The 22,492-nt window shown below is 36.8% G+C and overlaps 1 protein-coding gene across 2 annotated transcripts in view; it reads right to left on the reverse strand.

The window, feature by feature from the left end:
• Nucleotides 1-22,492, reverse strand: part of CTNNA2 (catenin alpha 2) — a 515,269-nt gene that overhangs the window by 399,643 nt on the left and 93,134 nt on the right. For both annotated transcript variants that reach the window (XM_056359915.1, XM_056359905.1), the window contains exon 3: nucleotides 9,352-9,547. In XM_056359915.1, coding sequence (XP_056215890.1) covers nucleotides 9,352-9,547 — 196 coding nt within the window. The remainder of the gene's footprint in view (nucleotides 1-9,351; nucleotides 9,548-22,492) is intronic.

The raw sequence follows: 22,492 nt of genomic DNA on the forward strand, positions 1-22,492 counted from the left end.
AAGGGGGGAAGGACTGGAGAGGTGGAGCCAACAGGACAGGATAGTGGTGCTGGTGCAGAAGGAAACTTGTCCTTCCCTTGGCTTTACAACACAACCCATATTGTCCATCAGCTCTTCATTCAAAGCAATGTGACTGAAGCATAACGATCAAATCTCAAGCCCATCTCCTTGACTTTCTGCCTTCAACAGGCCACTTCCCTGTTTAAACACCCAAGACAAAGTCTCTGCACCACCTCAGATCTCCCCCCGTTTTGCCGTATGCCTCGCTACATTAGACAGCTGGTGAAACTCTTCTTACCTTTGCTCTGTTAAAAACTTCTATCATTGGTGATATAAGTTTTAGAGGGCACTACAGCCAGTCATCTGAAGTTACTCCATTGCCAAGCTGAAAGGAATCTCCTTCCAAATACTTTTGATCTGACACACTAAAATAACTGATTTTCCAGTTCAAAGCATGAATTAAACTTTTTTTTTTTTTTAATGTTGGGTTGAACAAGAAGAAATTCAGTTCAGAATTTCTGTCCAATGAATCAATAGTGATTTCAAACACTCAGCTGTGATCCAGATGATGCTTCACTAGCACATAAATTAGAACAGCTTCAAAAAGAGAGACCAAGATGTTCATCCCATGGTGCTCTACAGCTTCACAGTAACAGCGTTCTTCTGAGGGATCAGATGCTTCAATTCAAATCTCTGGTTTGAATTATACACATAGATGACTTAAATACAGATTTCACGCATGCAGGAAAATCTTGCAGAACACTGTTCACTGTTATCTCAAAATGTAATTGAAAAGACAATACATTTAATACTGCCAGGGATTACTAACCATGGACTAAGTGTACCCAGTTTTAGAATTACTGCTGGAAAACAGAAAAGGGCAAGATAACTGCCTACAGGGGCCTCTTCCAATGTGTAAGAACTTATTTTATTATTTCTTTTAAAACCTAGTGAAACTGTTTTCTAAATTTGATCTGAATTAATAAATTTCATGCATACTAATACTACACCACAATGGATGGTGGAGTAAAATATTTACTGAAAAATATGCCCTAGTTACAATCCCTTAATATTTTTTTTTTAACTATGGTGTATTCTGCAATCCTTTCTCAAATAACACCTGTTTAACACCTTAACAGAGATATGCTTCTAAAATATCAAGTGGTAATTTTAGGATCTGATTTTAGAAGTCAAATATTTCTAGAAGAAACACTATAACTTTCAATTTGTGAGTATAATATAATTTTTGACAACTATGAAAAAACGACATTCTAAAGCAATTTCATTCTTCACTGCTACAGTCATGATAGTAATAAAATCTTTAAGAAAGACAAAGTATGAAAAAGGAAAAATCACCTACTATATTAATTTATATTACTTTTCAAACATATATCACTGTGCTTTTGTAAAATTTGTCTCAAACTGTCATATTTGGCCAATATATCAAATACCAGCTACCCTTTATAACAAACTTAACTGGCAGACGTAAGGTGTTTTCATAAATTTAAACTAACATGAGCTTCAACAAAATATTGAAAAGTGAAATTAATACTAAAAAAGCTCCAGCCAAGGCTGTAACAGAAATAAACCTTTTGAAATTGGCGCAGAGAATAAGCAGAGGCTCTCAGTCAGCTGACTTTACCAAGAACCAGAAATATCATCAGTTCAAGATCTCCCCAAAGGCCTCAACCATTAAGGAAAATTATGTACAGAAAAGCACCTGTCCGCATTTCATTTTCCTCTGGTTTTAGCTTCCTGTTCAAGGATACAGGACACATAATGGGATGTAGGGCAAGAACATTTTAGGACTGCACAAGACTTGTAACGGAATGTTTAGAGAAGGAACCAAAGGTGGGCAAAAGGAAGGACCAAGATGATTTGGGGACGGACAAGCATGGAAAAATGGAGGCATAAGAGGATAAAGGGGCCAGCCGTATGTGAACCAATGGCTGGTCAGTGAATTTGTCTGGCCATGCCTTGGGCCAGATTTCTGATTTTCCAGCTCTAGTCCACAGCACCTAGAGGTTGACTGAGGCATCTGCTTCCATGTGTTTGTGTGTGTCTTTGAGAGTGGGGCGACTGGGGAGACCAGGATGCAGGGGCCAGCTGTGGGACTGACTGTGATGCTAAACCCAGCTACTGAAGTGATCTACATTATACATATGAATAAAGATATTTCTAACATCTTCAATGCTAATCAACCACAGAGGGGAAGAGGATAAGACTTGTGCTTTTGGGTTTGTTTCACAGAATCATAGAACAGGTTTTGGGTTGAAGGGACCTTTAAAGGCCATCTAGTCCAACCCCCCTGCCAAAAGCAGGGACACCTTCAATGAGATCAGGTTGCTCAGAGCCCCATCCAACCTGGCCTTGAGCATTTCCAGGGATGGGCCATCTACCAACTCTATGGGGAACCTGTGCCAGTGTTTCATAGAATCATAGAATAATGAATGTGGAGTGTCTGATGGTAGTGGCAACCTGTGTATATATGTATGTATGAGCTGCATATGCCTACTGGGAATACACACTCAGCCTTGGACCTGGGGAGCTGCACCAGCCTCACTACTGGATTTTGGAACCCCTGACACTACTTATTGTATAACAGCTCTTTGAGATCCTGTACAACAACATTTTTTTTCATCAGAAGTGGATTAAATCATTTTAGAAAAGGAACTTTAATGTCTTTCAGATGCTAAATTCTCTGAGAGCTGAAAGATAATGAACGGATTTGAAAAGGGTCTGAAAAAGCTAGTGTTAGGGTATTGACATTTAGCATGATGTATTTCTTAGGATAAGCACTGCGAACATGAATTAAAATTGAAGTTGCTTCCAAATATAACAAGCAATTCAAAACAGATCATGAATATTTTTTTTAATAACAAGTTAGAGTTTTCAGGCAACAGCTTCAGTGACTTGCTGAATATAAGTCTTCCAACCATCATACTGAAAGTTTTCTGTTGGACAGGCATGAGCCATAGGTGAGATGAGCAAAAAGCAAGGTGCAGAATACCTCATCATACGGACTACTGACAAAACAGAGAACATGTTTATTATATATACAGGTTCTTTCAAAAGTGCAGATCAGGATTCATTCTCCCATCAAGCATGACAGACCACAAGCCTCATTTAATCTTTCAGAAATGGACAGAAAATCTAGTTTGTCTAAAATAACTGCTTTTCAGCAATTCCTTTCTACACACATTTTTTCCTCTATCAAGAGCTAGAAGCTAGATAGCACTAAATTCTATAAGAAAAAATAAATAAATAAAAAAAGACAGAGAACTTCTCATACATTTCAATGAGAAGTATTATAAATAAACAATGGGAAAATGTATTTGTAGTGAAAAGATTGTTTAGTTTTGGGTTTTTTTCCTAAAAAAAAAAAGATTTATTTGCACCCTAACCCAGGTAAGAAATAATACCTCAGGTTATGTAGACAATTTTAAAGTGACAAAGTATTAGTATCAGATTTATTATTTTTTAAAGTATCTGTTGTTCCTCCTTCATATTTTCCCGACTCAAACGCAATATCCTGCAGTTCTTTCATTCAACTCAGACTTTGGGAATAACAATCACCCAGAAAGACTCAGAAAAATACCAAAAAAGCCCTGAAGGAATCACTGCTTGAATATTACAGTTAAGAGATACCTTTACACATCTTCAGTTGCAGATCAACCCTTCAGCTTGAATCCTGTCACTGGGACTCAGAGTTGAAAACAAATGCAGAAATCAGACAATACTTCATCATTTGCTTTCTCTCTAAAAATAGTTTCCTCCTTTCCAACATCAAGTGATAGTTACATTGTGACAAGTCTTTTAATGGCTTCAACAGAAACACCCTCATGAAGTAATTTCATTTCCACATACTTTATAAACTAGGAAAAATGCTGAAGAACTAGCAGGGAGACAGAGAGAGAAAGACTATTTCCATTAGCTGAATTCTTATTAACCATATGAACCAAAGTGTAATGTATTCAGCTAAGGTTTTTTGTATTTGAAATGCAACTTTAAGTGTTACACCCAAACTATTTCAGGGAAGCTCTTAGAAACTAATGGGTACAAACTCTTTTGTGGGTTTTTTTTTTCCCTTCTTCTTTCTTTTCTTTTTCTTCCTTTGTGGTTTTTTATTTGTTTGATTCATTGTTTGGTTTTTTGTTTTAATAAATAAGTCAAAAGGATAGCCAAGAATGTGGATTGAGTAAATCAGGGCTGCTAGAGTCTGTTGCAGCTGACTCTGCTAAGCAAGTACATCTGAGGCATTAGTATAACATGCTATGTAAGATGATGTTCACACCCTGAACTTAAATATAAGTAAGACAGGCTTACTACGAATACTTTCAGCATGAGAAACGAAGGAAATGTAGGGGGAAAAGGGACAGAATGGATAAAAATAAGTAAAATTAGAAGGATGGGCTAACAGAAGAGCATGAAAGAGGCATCCAGGGTCAGAGAAGGATTCAGAGTGTAATCTGGTAGAGAAAACAAGGACAACAAACAAGGAATATTAAGTTTGTAAAGTAAATTGGGGAAAAAAAGAGATCAAGAAAAAGACATTTGATTTTTGTTTCTACTTTGCATTACAAAACCATGACTGAATATGAGAGAAAAGAAGGACCTTATGTGAAGACAGAACAAGGGCATGAGAAGGAGATGAAAGAAACGTTAACAGGGAATGGGAGATCTAAAGAGACCATGAGATAGGGGAAATTTCAGGCCTTGAATTGCAAAGAAAGACAAAACGTATGACCACATGAAGGTAGCAAAGAAAAGGAGAAGGAAAGAGATGATGAGCATAGAGGAGAGTAGCACAGACCCCTTGGTTAACAGAAACGGCTGCAGTTTTTTAATGCAGTTAAAAAATTAAAAGTTATTAGATTAGAAGGCAGAAAACAAAATTCTAAATAGACTGGAAAAGTTTTAAGGCAGGCAGCATCCAAGCAGGGATTTCCTGCTGCAGGAAAGTCAAAACCTCCAGGCAGCAAGTCTGAAAGATTTGGGATAGCATGGCACTGCAAGGGCTGGGTTTCAGGAAGGAACTGTTGGTCTAACAAGGTCTAACTGTGCACTCAGGAAAGGCCTCCTAAAAAGCACAATGCCAGGTGAACTGGGCAACTGTTTTAAGACTGTGCATTTGGCTAAGAGTTCAGCAGTCTCCAGGAACACAAAACAGACAGCTGCAGGGCACAGCGTATGTGACATTACATCTATCCAGACAGAATCTGTTTCTCCCCATGTCATACTGCTGTTATTGAAATCAGGAGAGCCTAAATGAGCTTAAATTGCACCATAAATTATTATAAAAAGTAACCGGCAACTTGTGTATGTATGTTTTGAGGTTTGCTCCCACTACCTGAGATATGCAGACTCCCTGCTTTTCTCCCAAGGTAACTGAAGACAGAAGGGAACAGTAAGGAAGAAGATCTTGCACAGGGTTTAGTTAAAAAACTTCTTTTAAAAAGTTTTAAAAGTTCAGTAGTTGAAACCATGAAAGTAAAGCTTTAAAATCTTACTTTCTAGAATGTTCCATCACCAAGAAAAAAAGTTACCAAGAAAGTTAGTTATATTTGCGTGTCAGATGTTGATACATACTTTCACGCTTACTGACAGCCATGGAATATATAGATCATATTCTTTTTACACCACATAAATAAATCTGCATGAAAAAAAACCCCTCAAATTTACACTGTCTTCAAATGCAAAACACATCAACAGCTATTTTCTGTTCCCTGACCGAAGTATGTATTTCAGATTATGGTGAAAAGTTGTATTTATCCTGCTTGAAAAGCAAAATTCAAAATGCAACAACCAGCTGCTAGACAAAATCATGTTTTTAATGGAAGTTTCAGCTATATGCTAGAAAACTTCTAGGAAAATTATATTACAATCAAGCAGTCACTAGCACATACCTACAAGATAGACATTGCCAAAGTCATTTAACAGAATAAATTTACATAAATATAATCTTATTCCTCGTCTTGCTTTCCTTGGCACCCCAGACAGCTTCTTAATAAATTTAATCAGACCTAAACCCAATGGACCTGCATTTCTTTATAGATTTTTGTGTGAATCAAAACCTGAATGTCTCCTCCAAAGGGAATTTCCTTCTTTTGCAGCGATCGATAAAAGACCAGTTGCATTTAGACAGCTATGCTATGAGAACACACCCCTCTGTTCCCCCACCCCATACTGTATTTCTTATTTCTATGAAGTTTTCTTCACTTGACTTCTCAGGCTTTGTAGTTTCAGGGCTTAGGGTTATTGTAATCCAAAAATATGCAAAAAAACCTCACTCCTCCCAAAACCTCAATATGCAGAAGACTGTTTTCCCTCAGCCCTAATGTATGAAGACATGAACAACAAACCTTAACATTGCCTAGGTCACATTTGCCCCCCATCTGGGAGATCTTTCACACAACTCTGACAAGAACAGAATAAACACACATAAAGCAAAGTATTCAATGGCATCGCAATTGGAGAATAATACTTTGATGGTTTTGAACTATAAAGCCAAAGTATTCCTTTTATGGAATTATTATGGGATACAACCTGTGTATATAGTGTGTGTATGTATGTGCTTTATGCATAAAATATTTACCCCTTTTCATTAAATTCTGCAAAATAAATAAAAAACACATTAAAAATCCAGCTTCTTACTCTTTGTTTTTTTAGAACTCAACTTTGTAAATGAGAACTGTTTCTCATCAGAGTTCTGTACAACAAATATACATTCCACATTACTGAAGTAACAAGAATCTTAAAGCTATATATTCTTTGCATTCATGTTAATTTCAAAGTATTTTGCAAATGATACAGCACATTCATTTGATACCTTTCAATGGAAAGAAGCTCTCTGGGATGAATTGCAACAACTGTCTATAGTAGTATATAATAGTATACAGCAATATAGGGCAGGAAATGAGGAGCACACCAGAGCCAGCTGTAACTGCAGGAGACATTTTTAGGTCGATGGTGTAATTATCCAAGATGGAATTTGGCCAGAAATTCAACTAGCAATACTCTGGCAAAACACTGCCTCAGTTCATTAATCCAGCTCTTTATTCACTGAGCTAAACATATCATTTCACATTGCACCAAAGCTGGTCTAGTTTATGTGGCTCGTGTGTGTTAATAATGGTGTTTGGTGTCTCCTGCTCTCTTAATTACGGACTCATGTTGTACAGACCAAGAACGCTACTCCACTTTTCTGACAGACTTTTCTCTAGCCTGCAGTGTTGACAAAAGATGAATGCCTGTATCACTCTGTGTAATACTGCTTAAGTTCTTTTCTCCTCTCTGCTTCCTGCATCGCTGGTCTTTTTTTAAATACAGATTTTTTAAAAAGAACAAAAAACCTATTATAAATTAAAAAGTCAGAAATGCAGTCAAGAAGAAACCCAAAACCCTCCACAGCAAATCCTCTCAGACGCCTCTAGCTTTACAAAGCAAAAATCTACAAAGAATCACTGTTAACTAATACAAAGCTCTAATCATAAAGAAAGATAATAAGAAGCTCTGATAGCATGCTAATGAACATGGTATATTTGCCTAGATCAGAGTACATGCAACAGTTTAGGCTGACGACTCTAGCTCAGTAGAGGGATCCTTGGGAGCTGCTAGCAAAACTGAGTCAGCATTGCAACCCCAAATGAGAGACCTATAAACTCAGAGGGGAAAAGGACATTCACACCACTGCTGAAGATGCTGTACTAGAATTTGACATAACACTAAATAAGTAAATGTAAGCAATTGGAAACTGAATTTGTTGACAAATGAAACTGCATGCCAGAACAAACAAGCATTGGCATAAAAAAAACCAACCAAACAAAACCAAGCAAACCACAGAAAATAAACAAACCTCCAAAAAATTAACAACAACGCACCCCAAAAAAGCCCAACAAAAATCAAACAACAGAATACTCATATAACATTCAGAGTATACAGCAGATACTCTACTTTGATGTACTGGCAGCTGAATATTTTTAAAAATCCCAAAGCACACAGGAACAGGAAAACAATGAAACCATATATACATATAGTGGACAGGAGGAAGAAATAGCCTCAGGATAGAACAGACTACAATATTCACTAATTACTGTTTATGTATACAATATTTTAACCCTGCCTGCTCATATGATCATTTCAGTCTTTTCACAAACGGAAAAAAACATCATATGACTGCTAGGGACCTAACTCGATAAAAAAATCAGTAAGTTATACCTAGAGTCCTTTAGACTCCTTTCAAAATCTCAGTCAAGAGATCTGTCAGTCTTGTTCTAAAACCCAGGACTGATGATATGGCAGATGGTATCTTGAGATTATAGGCTTTACAATTGAACAAACCTGAAAGGTACTTAATGCTGCTGCAATAAAGATAATTACAAAGTCAATAAAAGAAAAAAGTTTTGTTATGGGCATATATTGAAAACATATTGTTCCCCTACCACACTTGTAAATTTGAAAGCATCTGGTACACATTTTACCTTTTGAAGGAAAACTGTCAGATGATATCCATGATTGCAAAGCCTGACTTGAAAGCAGTTTTCTTATAGTACCACTTCAAACTTCAATTATTAAATTGTGCAACACCATGTTTATTTCTGCCAGTAAAGAAAATGTTATTATCCCATACTCAAGTCCCATACCCAACTAGGTAATTTTTTGTAACTACATGTATCTTGAAACTTGCAGCTTAATCTATGCAGTGTGCAAACCAATGTTAACATTTATCACCAACACCCAGGGAAAAAAAGATTGTTTTAATATTGCTATTGTCTGGATATTTTCATAATTTTATAATCTTTGTATACATTTCCATATATGCTTGAAGCCACAAATAATTCTATATTACTGAACTATTTGGTTGATTAGTGTTAGATTGTTCAGAAATGTATGCACCGTAATCCTAATTCTACATCTCCATACACAGGCTTTACACCACTACTGAAATGTAGCGAAGTGATAATTCACATCACTTTGTTATACAGCAGAATAAAAAGCAAGTTGAAAATTACACAATAAGCTTTGGCACTGGGCAGCACAGCTGCTAAGTAATACTTAAGTTCATTATTTGGTGACAGAACAGCTAAAAGGGAAAAAAAAAAACCCACAAAAAAAACACACACACACACAAACTCAAACACATTTTTTAACCAAGTTCAAACATTCTTTATACTCATTGCAATTCACAAAGGTATAGCTATTTTAATACTTACATGCCATATTACAGATATACTGTAATAGAGAACATAGTTTTAATTACATCATCCGAGCAGCTGACAAACTGGTTTCAGATGAAATCTTGAAAAGCATTAAATAAAGGAGTTACCCTGTTAAGCATTTTGTTCCACATACCTTGTTTGCGTACATCCTCTACAGCAGCAACCAATTCCTCCTTGAGATCCTGGCTTTCTTTAGCAATTTGATCTCCTTTTTCCAAAAAGTTTTGAGTAGCCTGCTCCACTGAAGCAGCCAACACATGAGCCTTCTTAGAGCGCCCTTTCTTTTTGCCAGATGGTCCTTTATTGCTCGTGTTAACAAGCGTTGTTACCTTTGGGAAAGAAAAACAAGGTTTTGGTCCATTTGAATGATTCTTAAACTATTAATAAAACAATAGATGGCCACGTAAATCAATACCCCCACTAAGTACAATTTAAATTTTAAAATCCAAAGTGCTGCTGCCACGCTTCTGAAAAGGTTTTCCCTTTTAACGTCTGTTTATTTTGGGCTAAGCAAATCACATTGCAGCAGTGAAGAAGAAAAAGATAAGAAACAGGTATGGAAGGGCACTGGTGCTAAAGCATCATTTTGTCACTGTTTTTCATTTTTTTAAAATGAATAAGCCAATAAAATGAAAAACTAACACCTATGGGTCAGAAACCATTCAAAAAGCAATTGTCACTTGAGGTAAGCACGGCCAGTTACATTCAAGCACTGACAAAAACACTGTGGCTGTTTCCCAGACATTAAGGAATTAATAACTCCTGCTGCAAAGATTACACAGGTTAAAACTATTCTGTTTAGTACTGCTCCAGCATAAGAAGACAGGGGACAGTGAAATGATCCCACTTTGTCCACAGCATCCAAAAAGAAAGAAAATCCGCTTCTATGTCTGTAGAATCTCCTAAAGGAATTCCTTATTGAGCTGTCAATAAACTGATTACAAACTTCAAGCAGGATGCTGAACAACACAGCACAGTGTACACCACAGCTTTTAGCTGGACCAAAAAAACGTTGTATCACTCCATCAGTAAAAGGCTGCCTTTCTGTAAAAAAGGAATACTGAACCAGATGTTAAATCAGGTGTTCAGTGTATAAAAAACCAGCAATGGATCCATAATGCTGTGGGACACAAGGCGCACTATCCAGGATACAAACCAGGGCAGTTGAAGTGAGTTATTGGTGTGCAAAGACAGAAATTTACTGTAAGAAAATAAATATATTTGTAATAAAGGCTTTTGTCATCTCTGCACTACTTTTTTCAAATCACATCTAAAAACTATAGACTATGGGAGAAGGAAAAATAAAAAAAAGGAAAAAAAAAAGGATTATTAGGGCTTGAAAACACCATATGCTTGGATGCATGGATGTATTAGGTGAAAACAAATGTATTCCAGAGCCTTCTTTCAGAAAGGATTCTGCCTGGTTATAAGAAGGTAAGATTCTTCCATCATCAGTTTGGGGTTTTTTTCCACTATTTATATCTAGAAATAACATTTTTAATTAGTTTTCCCTTGAAATTATTCTTCATGAAATTTCTTAAAGATCCTTTTGTAGTTGATCATTGTCTATTTAAGGATTTTAGAATGTCATAAATAAGCAAACAAGGCTACCTCTGTAATCTATACTCAGGTTTAGCAGATGGAATGGATTTGTACAGTACATCATAAGGATGACTAAGAAAAGCATTCACATACAGCAGCAATAAAATTGTTTAAGCATATGCTGAAATTCACATAGAAGACATGAAGATGAAGATGATAATGTCAGAAATTGATCTTAATTATTTGGACATATTGAACAAATTAGAACTAGACTGCCAGCATGGTTCAGAGGGTATAGAGAAGAAAAAGATCTGAAGTAAAGAAAAGGTGGTCAGTAAATTAAGTTAGATCAGATTATTTCATAGTTCTCTATTATGTAGGTGGAGCAGTCAACAGCTAAAAAAACCACTGGAAATCTCTCATACACACATAAGTTGTAGCTGGCAGAAGTGCTGCTCAAGTCCTGTGAAGACACAGAAATTACTTCTATTGCAGACTTCTTTTAGTCCCCCTAAGATTTTAGTTTCATATTAAATATCATCAAAATCACTCTTACAGAATTCTAAGTCTTCTGCTTCTGTGCACAATTCAGCTATGAGGTGGGGTACTTTTCACCTAACTTTACCCATTTAAAAATTACATATCTCTTGTGAGATCATTTGGAAGTACTGAATTAATGCAGTCAATGAATGGGAATAGTGACCACAGCTGTCGTAGAACACCATAAATTTGTCCCTAGAGATAGACAGTCAATAAGACATCACTGACAAGGAAGGAAACCTAGAAAATCAGATTGAGAACAAGACAACAGATATTCTATTGCTAAATTAAGTGAATAAAACCTGAATAAATCTTTTATTACCATTATACCCTTAAAAATATTTTGGTTGTATATATAAATATGTATTTTATATATATATATACACACCTGTTTATAGAGGGATATAGAGTGTGTGTGTTCTTTAACGAAATGTTTCTATATGCTGGATTTACTAGTACATTAATGGTAGAAGCAGCAGAAGCAGCAAACCATTTTACATACAGCCCTTATAACACAGTTATCTCCAGGCAATTTTAAGTAAGTGTATTTAGAGAAATATATATCCTGATTTAATTTACACTGTCTTGAGTGACAAGAGAGGCCTTCCTCCTAAAACTGCTAAGTATGAGGAATCCTGCAAAAGAATCCATTTCTTGAACAGTAAGAATGTAATATTACTTGAACAGGTATTAATTATGTGAGTTTTGTTTAACGGGAGCTGGCTTGTCATCAGTTATCACTGTTCGGTTTTATTCCAATAAAGCATAAGGACAAAGACAAAATTCAGATTTTCTTACACAGAGTGAACTGCAGGTGTCTGTAACCCAGACTATAGGCAGTGGTTTGCTGAATTCCCAAGAAGGGAGCAGTTAAGAAACAGGCCGCAGCCTCTGAGGTGACTGCAAGGGCACATCACAGGTGCAATTACATCAGGAAATGAGAAATAAATATGGGTCTATTTCTATCCATATATTGGGAGCTTTTTTCCTCCACACCTATAATAAAACTAAGGAATTTTCAAAAGAACTTAATAGGATACTTTTACAAGAGAAACAAAAACTATCCGTAGCATTTTCAAAAACCAACCCTTCTTGGGGAGAGGAAGAATGTGAGCACGGCTTGTTTTTAAAGAAACTATGCTCATAGCAAATATTTTTTTCAGCTTTAAACACATTGGTATCTAATTACCTACAGAACCGCAAACAATTCCAAACCACCATAAAACAGTAGGAAAAGTTTATCAGAACTTCCCCAAATATATGGATATAATTATAAAGTATTTAATAACATTTTATTTATTGCTTTTTTAACATAGGACAATTGCTTTGTCTTATGCTGACTAATATGCAGAAATACAGAAAAATCACTTAAAGGTGTCTATCAGTGCTCAACACCCTCAGTAAAGAATCTCTGTGGCAAAGTCCGTGTAGAGCACATGTACATGTGCAAAGATGAAGAGGAACGAGCTCTGGCATAGAATTTTTGTTAACACATTGGGGTGTTACGAGTCCTGAGTAGCACATTACATAAGAAATTCTTAATTGCCCCAGAAGACAGAGACTTTTCCTACCACTTCTTCTAACAGACATATAGAAAACAGCATTCCCAAAGTAAATAATCTGTTTAAAAAGGAAACACTGATGTGTTCTTGATCCCAATTCATAGATAGAATCACAGCATGGTTTGGGTTGGAAGGGACCTTAAAGAGCATCCAGTTCCAACCCCCTGCCACGGGCAGGGACACCTCCCACCAGCCCAGGTTGCTCCAAGCCCCGTCCAGCCTGGGCTTGGACACTGCCAGGGATGGGGCATCCACAGCTGCTCTGGGCAGCCTGTGTCAACACCTCTCCACCCTCACAGGGAAGAATTTCCTCCTGATATCTAATCTAAACCTACCCTCTGGTAGTTTAAAACCATTCCCCCTTGCCCTATCAACTACAGGCCCTACTAAAAAGTCTGCCCGTATCTCATAAATTTTGCTGCTGTTTTTTTTCTAACATTAAAAAAAAAAAAACAAACACACTTACCATAAAAATGCCTCTAGCATATCAAAAGCTCAGACTCAAGTATAAACATGAAATCACATAATACGTGTTACCAAGAGAGCAGAAGTTCACAAAAGGGAGCTAGAGACATTCTTTGCCAGTGTAGCTCAATGATTTGTAACACTGAAGCAAAGGCTTATGAATTTTAAACAGTGGAGATCTACAGACATAAAATACTTTAACAGCAACATCTCACTGCTATCTGAACAGCAGCATTAGAGATGCTAGGAAATTTTATTTTATTTTATTTTGCTAACAAAGAGGTCAACTGGCACACACAGGTAAGATCATTCACAAAAATATGAAGGCCAAATCTTGAGTCTAATTGGACTCAGATCAGTTTTATATATATTTAAATGCCATTGAATACAATAAGAAGAAAACGAATGCATGCCCCTTATAACTATGTTGGTTACTTCTCAATTTTTGATTTTTTTTTCTGTCATGTAGCTCTTTCCAATTTAATATTTCAATCAGAAATTAGTGCAATAATTAGGCCATATTCGGGACACTTCTTCTATCTGAATAGAAATATTCATGGGCTTATATGAAACCCCAGTAGCCTGCTTTTTAGTTTCTAAATATTTGAAAGAGATTTAAAAGCAAACAGACACAGTGTAGTTCCTGATTTTTTTCACAGAACCTACTTTAATAATTCAGAAGGCTGGTGACTGGACAATTTTATTTTTCTTTTATGCTCTACGTTAAGAAACCATCAGCAGGAACAGTTATATTTTTCATATTACTATTTACAAAAAAAAAAAAACCAACACTTAAATGTTTGGAACTTTAAGATAGACCTAAATTGTTTTTTCTATGAAAACAAATTTCCTAGGATTTAAAAAAAAAAAAAAGGGAAAAAGAAAAGACACTAAGATCAAAGAAAAGGCTGGTGTAGGTTAACAAATACATATTTCTTAATAGAAACTACAAAGAAAAGGAAAAGAAATATAATCTTCAGTATGTACCACTGAAACATCATAACATCTCCTGCTGTAACATGGCCTGTGGATGAAGACAGCAGAGAGACGACATCTATTCCAGTCCCATCACTGTCACTAAAGTCTGACCTTGTACAAATCACATCTCCTATCTATCACTTAATTTTATTTCTCCATTCCAAGCACTTCAATCTGCTTGGAAAATTATTCAGTATCACATACACTTAAATGAACTTAATAGATAAAACTGATTATTTTGCTGAATCGGGGTTCCAAAGTAATTTGATCAAAGTAACACTATTCATCCATTTCAGAGACAGTCTCATTTACAGCTCTAGAAGCAAATAGAGGTTAGTTTTCTTAAGAAAAAGAAAACACACTTTCACCCCAATTTAACATAATGTATGCATCTTCAGCTAATTTTAACAAAAGTGTAAATTGAAATCTCTGGCACATGTAATAATTTATACATGTAAATACATGTCCTTCCAAAAAACCTCCACATTCTGAATTTATCAATCTCTGCAAGTACAGGAAGGAGTAAACTTAAACACAATTATATGACCCAACATGGACTGTTCCCAACATACAGCTTTAAAATGTAATCAGCATATCTAAATGAAATAATGTGAATTTATGAGCAAAGCAAAAACTTCAAGTGCCAGAAACTGCATTTGCAGTACAATCTCTGAATGAATGAGAAAGTCTCTGGCTGCTTAAGTGACACATAGTAAAGAAACCACTGAGAGCAGACACAAAGAGCGCATACATTTGTTCCAAAATTTAAATATTTTCCAAAGAACATGAAGAAATTTCCTCATCTTGTACCACAAGACAGAAATCCCAACTGTAATCATTACTGCTACACCTAGAAAACTAAGCAGCTTCTATGAACCTTCATTGTCACCTTCCTTATGCATTGAGTCAAAGAAAACTGTCATGGACTTACTGTACTGCTTAAAGAATTTTCTAATATGTTTGTGTTCTTCTGCACTTATTTTTAGATAACTTAATCTCCATATTAGGGGTACAGAGTACGGTCTTATCAAGTTACAGTTGCCCTGGCACACCTTGAATATCGTGTCCAGTTTTGCGGCCTCCAATACAAGAAAGTCAGGCACAAGTTGGAACAAGAGAGCTTCAAACTGGTTATAAGGAAAAACTCATTCAACAATTTGTACAAGTACAATAATTTTCATTCATAAAGCAGATTTTATTCGAGGTTCCCAAAAATATTCTGTAAAATTCAATATGATGGCCTAATAAAAAATGCAAAGGGAAGTAGAATTTTGGACCCTCCTGTTGCAGAGGAGATCTCCCATTTCCCAAGGAAGTACTGTAATCACGAACGGTACGCTAACTGGAATGCTGGGGTTTTCTTTGCTCTAAACAAAGTTGTACCATCATGCAGCAAGAGATAGAAGACTCACCTGACTAAAAGGCCATAAACAATGGGAGAAATCATTCTCAGTGTGGGGTCAAGAAATTCATTTGGGAAAGGGCAATTCTGGATTCCAGCCTTTGCACTGACAGGTCGGATTCTACATAATACACACCCTACCAGGAAGAAAATCACTCACAAAAACTTGAATCTTACAATTTTGCCCACCTTGTGTCAGCTTCTTTTGAATTATATGAAATTTCCAGCTTGAAATGCTAAGAAATCAGTCTCTTCCAAAATTAGAAGTACCATTCAGAGAAGTCAGTCATATTGGGAGAGGGGAAGGGAGGAGAAAGACTTCGTATACCAGTGACAGAAAAAAATCATGGCATATTAGCTACTTTTCCCTTTTTAAAAGCCATATATGAACCTATAACCTAAGATAAATTGCACCATAAAAAGAAAAAAAATAATATCCTGTTATCTTAATAATACTATGCTTGAGTTTTTCAGAACTGTCTGCCCAGAAGATTTTATACATTTGTGTTCGGGTGGGGGGGGGAGCAGGGAGAAGACAAAAAGACAGGACAAGAACTTAGCTCATTTTTCTGGCAGGGCTTTAAAGCCAACTGGTTTATTTTAAATCTCTTATCCCACCTATACTGGTACAAAGGAAAGAACGTCTCTATCAGCTTCTGTTACTAATTAATGCAGACCTCACCTAAAATTCTGTACAATTATCAAATATATCACTTGATAATTAACATAAGCTAATTTGGCAGCCCTATAATGATCCTGGCTTTGTGATCACACTAGGGAACCTTGCTCTCTTATTTTATTAAAGAAGCTTCACACAGTTCTAGCACAGATCTCTGTTGGAAAAACAGACCTTCACTAATTAATAGTTCAGTCCCATCCTGAATTAAGTCTTCCTTACACAGCTGCAGCAGCACAAAAGAAAGGTGAGGATGTCTTTGCTAAAAGCAGAAAATTCTATTAGCATGGATTTCCCTGTTGAAAAGGTCATGTGTAGGAAGGGATGCCAGAAGCGAAAGGCAATAGAGCTAGATCACATACTCATCAAATTAATCCCCAGTCAGCAGCTACAGCTCATAGAAGAACATTCCTGGCTCTGTGAATTAAACTGTCTTCCCTACGGATTTCTGAAATCATGGGACAAAAGTTTAGGAATTGTAATACCTTACCCTTCTCTTTCCTCAGTATTTCCTTGAATTACATTAGTTACTCAAGATTTTCTATAACCTCGTTACAAAATATACTCATACTGACAATTTTTGAGGAAAACATTATTATTATTGTTATTATTGTTATTGTTATTATTATTATTACTATTATACTAATACTGGCAGTTTCTCACTGATCACTCACCTTTTTTCAGTACAGCCTGTGTGACGAAAGGATTAAGAGCAATCCTCTAGACGAGGGCTTGGGGATATTGGTGGGTAAAAAATTAGATATGAGCCAGCAATGTGCGCTTACAACCTAGAAAGCCAATCGTATTCTGAGTTGCTTCCTAAGTGCAGCCACCAGGTCAAGGGAGGAGATTCTACTCCCCTCCTGTGAGACCCCCCTGCAGTACTGCATCCAGCTCTGGGGTACCTGGCACAAGACAGACGTGGTCCTGTTGGAGCAGGTCCAGAGGAGGCCACAAAAATGATCAGAGGGATGGAACACCTCTGCTATGAGGAAAGGCTGAGAAAGTTGGGGTTACTCAGCCTGGAGAGGAGAAGGCTCCAGGAAGACCATATTGTGGCCTTTCAGTAATTAATGGGGCCTTGTAAGAAAGATGGGGATGGGCTTTTTAATAGGGCCTGTTGTGACAGGAGAAGTGAAACAGAACATGGTCTTAAAAAGCTAAGTCAGGATGAGTTTGGTGCAATGCTCTGGGTGATATTGAGAAAGGAATGTACTCTGAATAATTAGAAAAGATAAGGTGGGCACCTGAAGGAGATAAGCAGACCATCAAGTCAGGAAATCGCTGAACAACGAAAATTGAAAGGTTTATTCCACCTAGGTCACACCTATTATGAATGGAATGACTGGGTGTCAAAATCAAATGAATATGTATGTAAAGATGTTGTAACCTCTCATGAAAACTGTATGAAATACCTAACTTTTCACTAAAAACTTCAGAGCTAGTTTGTCCGATACTAATCGGCTAGCTCTCCAATGTTGTACAAAATAAATACCTTTGCTGCTTAAAGACAAAATTTGTCTCTGAGCAGTTACTCTGTGCCATTTTGGCATCAGAAGGGGTCATGGTTTTGAACTGAAAGAGGGAAGATTTAAATTAGATCTTAGGAAGAAATTCTTTACTGTGAGGGTGGCAAGGCACTGGCACAGGTTGCCCAGAGAAGTTGTGGATATCCCATCATTGGATATATTGAACATCAGGCTGGATGGGGCTCTGAGCAAACCAATCTTAGTGGAAGATGTCCCAGCACATGGCAGGGAGACTGGACCAGATGACCTCTTCCAACTCAAATCGTTCTATGATTCTGTGAATCTATGATTTTTAAATATCAATGGCAGAGGCTGTTGGAGTTTTTCAGAGGGTAGACAGCATTTATCTGTTTACTTTTTTTTTTTAATAAACCAAAGCAGGTAGATCAATTATGGCTATGCCAACATCTACATTACGAAAATCATTCCCATTTGTACAAATACTTTGGTTTGGTTGTGCCAGGGTGAAATAAATGTAAAAAGTTTTCTCTGAAGGATCATTAGTTATTTGCAAAAAAAATGTCATTATTCTCCCCTATGTCCCTTCTATTTTCAAGTAAGTATTACTTGTTCTTCCCAGTGGCATTTCTTGAAAGTGAACAGCTACAAAGTTATTCTTCTCTTCTCATACACTCATATATCACCAAGCTGCTAGAAACACTCAATGACCTGAAAAAAAACAGCCCTGACATTTTAGTGCAAGGGCCCTTTTGCTTCTAGATATAAGGCTACCTTCCACTCGAATGCACTATCTTACTGCCTCACTGGTTATAATAATGGTATCCCCTTGAGCGTTGTTTTTCAAAATCCTCTGTTTCCGAAAGAAGTTTGTTTGCTCAAAGAAATAAATCACCACAACTCTCTGAAAAACAAGAATTTCATTTTCCAAACTGTCTCAGGGTTACATTTCCTTTTTTTCTTTCTTTTTGCAGCAGGAAGAAACAGAGACTTTTCAAAATTCTTTTAGAGAGAAACAGATTGTGTTATGGGTTAAAGCAATGGCATGGCAGATCAGATTCAATTCCTTGCTCAAAATGAAGTAGAGAACAGACCTGAATACTGTCTGTGACCTTCTTGACTTTGACCATCCAAAACCAGAGGAAAAACACATGGGACTTTGCTTTATTCCCAACCCTGCACAAAATAGTTACTTTATGATATGGCTCTCAGAAGTACTGCTCATTAAGTAATCTTAATCCAACTACAAGATTCAGCAAAATATCATAGAAAATACTTGCAACAACTACTTCTCCATTCACATACAAAACATAGAAGCAGCTAACTTGTTTTTTTTTCCATATTTGTGCTTATCCTCTAGTACTACGCGTAAAACTTTTTTTCCTTATTACACCAATGTAATTGTGAACACAGCTGCTCTGAGCATGATTCAGTCCTTAATATAACTTCTTTTTTTCATAATTACCATTCTTCAATCTTCTCTGTCAACTTAAGAAATGTGCCACTCACTGTCACTAGCCCATAAATCATAACAGCTTACATAATTAACTCTTGTAATTATCTCTGCACAATTAGCACCAGCTGTCTACCTAAGTCATAAAACTGCAATTCTTCTCCTATAATCTATAGATATTTGACAAATATAACTTTCATATCTACAACAATTTCCAGTGTTTTAACCAAGTCTTTTTGTACTCCTTCCAGTTCCTTTCAGTGTTAGTAAACACCTACTGGTTAGAAGAATCCATTAGTAAGCAGACTATTTTCTGTAATGTATAAGTTATTAGCTAGGATGTTAAAAAATGCCAATGACATAGCTAACTTTTGGATGTAAAGTACGCAGATAACTTGGGCAACACTGATTAGAGCCAGTATATTTTAATCCAATCTAACTTGAGGACAGCTAACTGTTCTCATTCATGTTTCCACTGCCAAATACAAATTTCTGAACAAGTCTGCATATTTCTATTCTGTCTACATGATGTACCTTTAGGACGTAATTTAGAGATAGCAACACCGCTACTGTTAATTTATATTCTTCTTATCAGTGTTCACACCATGGGAAGAGGCTGATATATGCTAGCCAATGTGAATGAATATTATATAAGGCACTTTTAAAGTTCATCAGCAAGTATTTTCAAGTTCTTCAGCAAGTATGGTCTATGGAATTTCCTACTACTTGTTCTGTTGACAATAATAAGAAAAAAAACCCAATAAACTCTGCCCATCATGCTTATTTTCCTCCTACAAATCTTGCTGGAAAATTATCTTTTATACAACAGTCATACAAACCTGCAATAAGTTTTCACTGACTCTCCCACAACTGAAACAATAATCAATATAAGTTAAGCTAACAAAATGTCTCCTCTAATATATTTCACCTCTAATTTGTAATAAATTAGGAACAACAGTGTTTCAATTCTCCTTTTGTGACCAAGTTCTACTGTTAATTGGCACTAAACTACTGTGATGCTATTTATAAGGCCAATATGAATTCCAGCTTCTTTTCTTATAACTCCATCATAAAAGGAGTTACCTTGTAGACAGAAAAAAAAAAAAAATTACTTTAATATTCCACTCATGAAAGAGAGTAGGTTCGTATTCCTTGGGCTCCAATGGATCCACTTGCTCATATATGTGAGTCAAGGTTCCCCACACCACCCAAACAATTTGTCTCGACTGGGACCCCAGGAAAAGCCCTAAAGACACAGAAGCAGTTGTTCAGTTGCTACAGCTCATTCAACCTCTGTGAAAGCCTGACAAGAAGAATACCGGTTAGTGTCACTGATGGTGGTGCTGCGGTGTGGGCACTCGTCAACTGGTAACCACTGGGACCAAGACCATCACAATGAACTTGCAGTACAAACAGCAACATTAATTACAAGATACCCTCCCTGTTTCTGTGCCGTTAGGAATTTCAGTAATTCTGGCTTTTGCCAAGCTAGGAAGCTTAAGCAGGTGTTTAATTAGAGTGAGTACACAATAGGTTACTATCACTTTGAGAAAAGAGTCTTCAAACAAACTATTGGCTTAATCCAATTCCTAAAAAATCTGCTCAATGCCTCTAAGGTAAATAAAATATAAAAGTCAAATTTTAAGATGTTCCTCTCTATTTCAAATTCGCTGTGGTTCTTCTAACTGCACAACAGGGCTTGCTCCCCATCAAGAAAGTACGAAATCCACAGATCCCCATTATTTCAGTTTTTTAGGTTACACAAGCAAGTTAGGTTGTACCATTTCAAAGACTGAGACTCATGATTAGTGATAGGCATGCATTTTCTGTCATCTATTTCTTCATCACGGATAAGAATAGCCGATACCTATACTGAGTTGGATGAGCAAACAAGAATTTTTCCCCACACCATGGCCCAATTTTAGCAGGATCATTACCTTACGTAGCTTAGAGACCGGGCTAGGAACTGGTGGGTACAGCATCATCTTGGGGGTAAGAAATATGGGTTTGAAGTACCTCAGGCTCAGGAGAGAAGGGAACCAAGTCTTCTTCCTTCCTGGGTGAACACCTTAACATCCAAAACATTCTATAAGAAGATGGGCTGCAACACTAGCGTGGTTGGGTTTGAAAAGAGAAGAATGAGCCATTCTTTCACCATGAAGGAGGACTTATCTAACTTCAACCAGACTTGCTCTCAATTAATCACCATATGACATAAACTCCCTTTTGTGGGCTCCGAGTTGAGCGTGTAAGTTCCAGAAAGTGATGGAATTTCAAAAAGTCCATTTTCATTGGCATCTCTCCCACTTGTCATCTTCCTAATCTCACTCCTAAACATCTCTCTTCACCAAGTGTTGAACAGGGAGCCTGACTGGTGCAGCACTCTCCAAACCATCAAGCTGCAACAAGGTCTTTCACCATCTCATACCAACATACTCTTCACCAGTCCCTCTGCTGCCTTCTCCTCATCTTGCCTCATCCAGAGCCTGTGTTCTCTCTGCTTCCTCCTCGGCTGCTCTTTCTTCATTTGCTCTCAACCACTTAACCAGCCACACCTGCACCTTATCTACATCAACCAATCCACCGCCCCTGAAGCCAACCCACAGCTGTATATTATCAATGATAATTAACCCAGCTTTATTCCACTGCACTTCCTCCTTTTTTTTTTTCTTTTTTATGTTTTTAGCAATCATTACAACCTTTTTACAAATAAGTTTTTCATATAGTCCTCTATAACTCCTCTACAAATCCCCTTTTTTCTTTTTTTTCTTTTTCTTTGTAACATTTCATACTTCATGTTTTTACCAACCATCACAAATTTTTTACAAATAAACTTTTCATACAATTCGGACAACTTGTCCCTGAACTCAGACTCATATTCCTTCTTCACTTTTATCTTGGGTTTTTCATCTTCTGCAGGTTGATCACCTTTCTTCTTATCTGCTTTATTAGCATCTGGGATTTTGATTTCTTCAGAGGGTGGTTCTGATGAACTTGTAGTACCCTGTCCTTTCACCTCTTGGGTCACACTGGACAGTAACCTGAGTGAGCTTGCAGCAGCAGCAGATCTAGAATACAGCACTAACACATCATTCTGTGTCCCGAAAAAATTCTTAACATCTTTGTGGTCTCCCATTTCTTCTTCAACTGGAGACACCTTCAACAAGCA

This window comes from Falco biarmicus, chromosome 1 (assembly GCF_023638135.1).
Source record: "Falco biarmicus isolate bFalBia1 chromosome 1, bFalBia1.pri, whole genome shotgun sequence".
In the NCBI taxonomy this organism is placed as follows: Eukaryota; Metazoa; Chordata; class Aves; order Falconiformes; family Falconidae; genus Falco; species Falco biarmicus.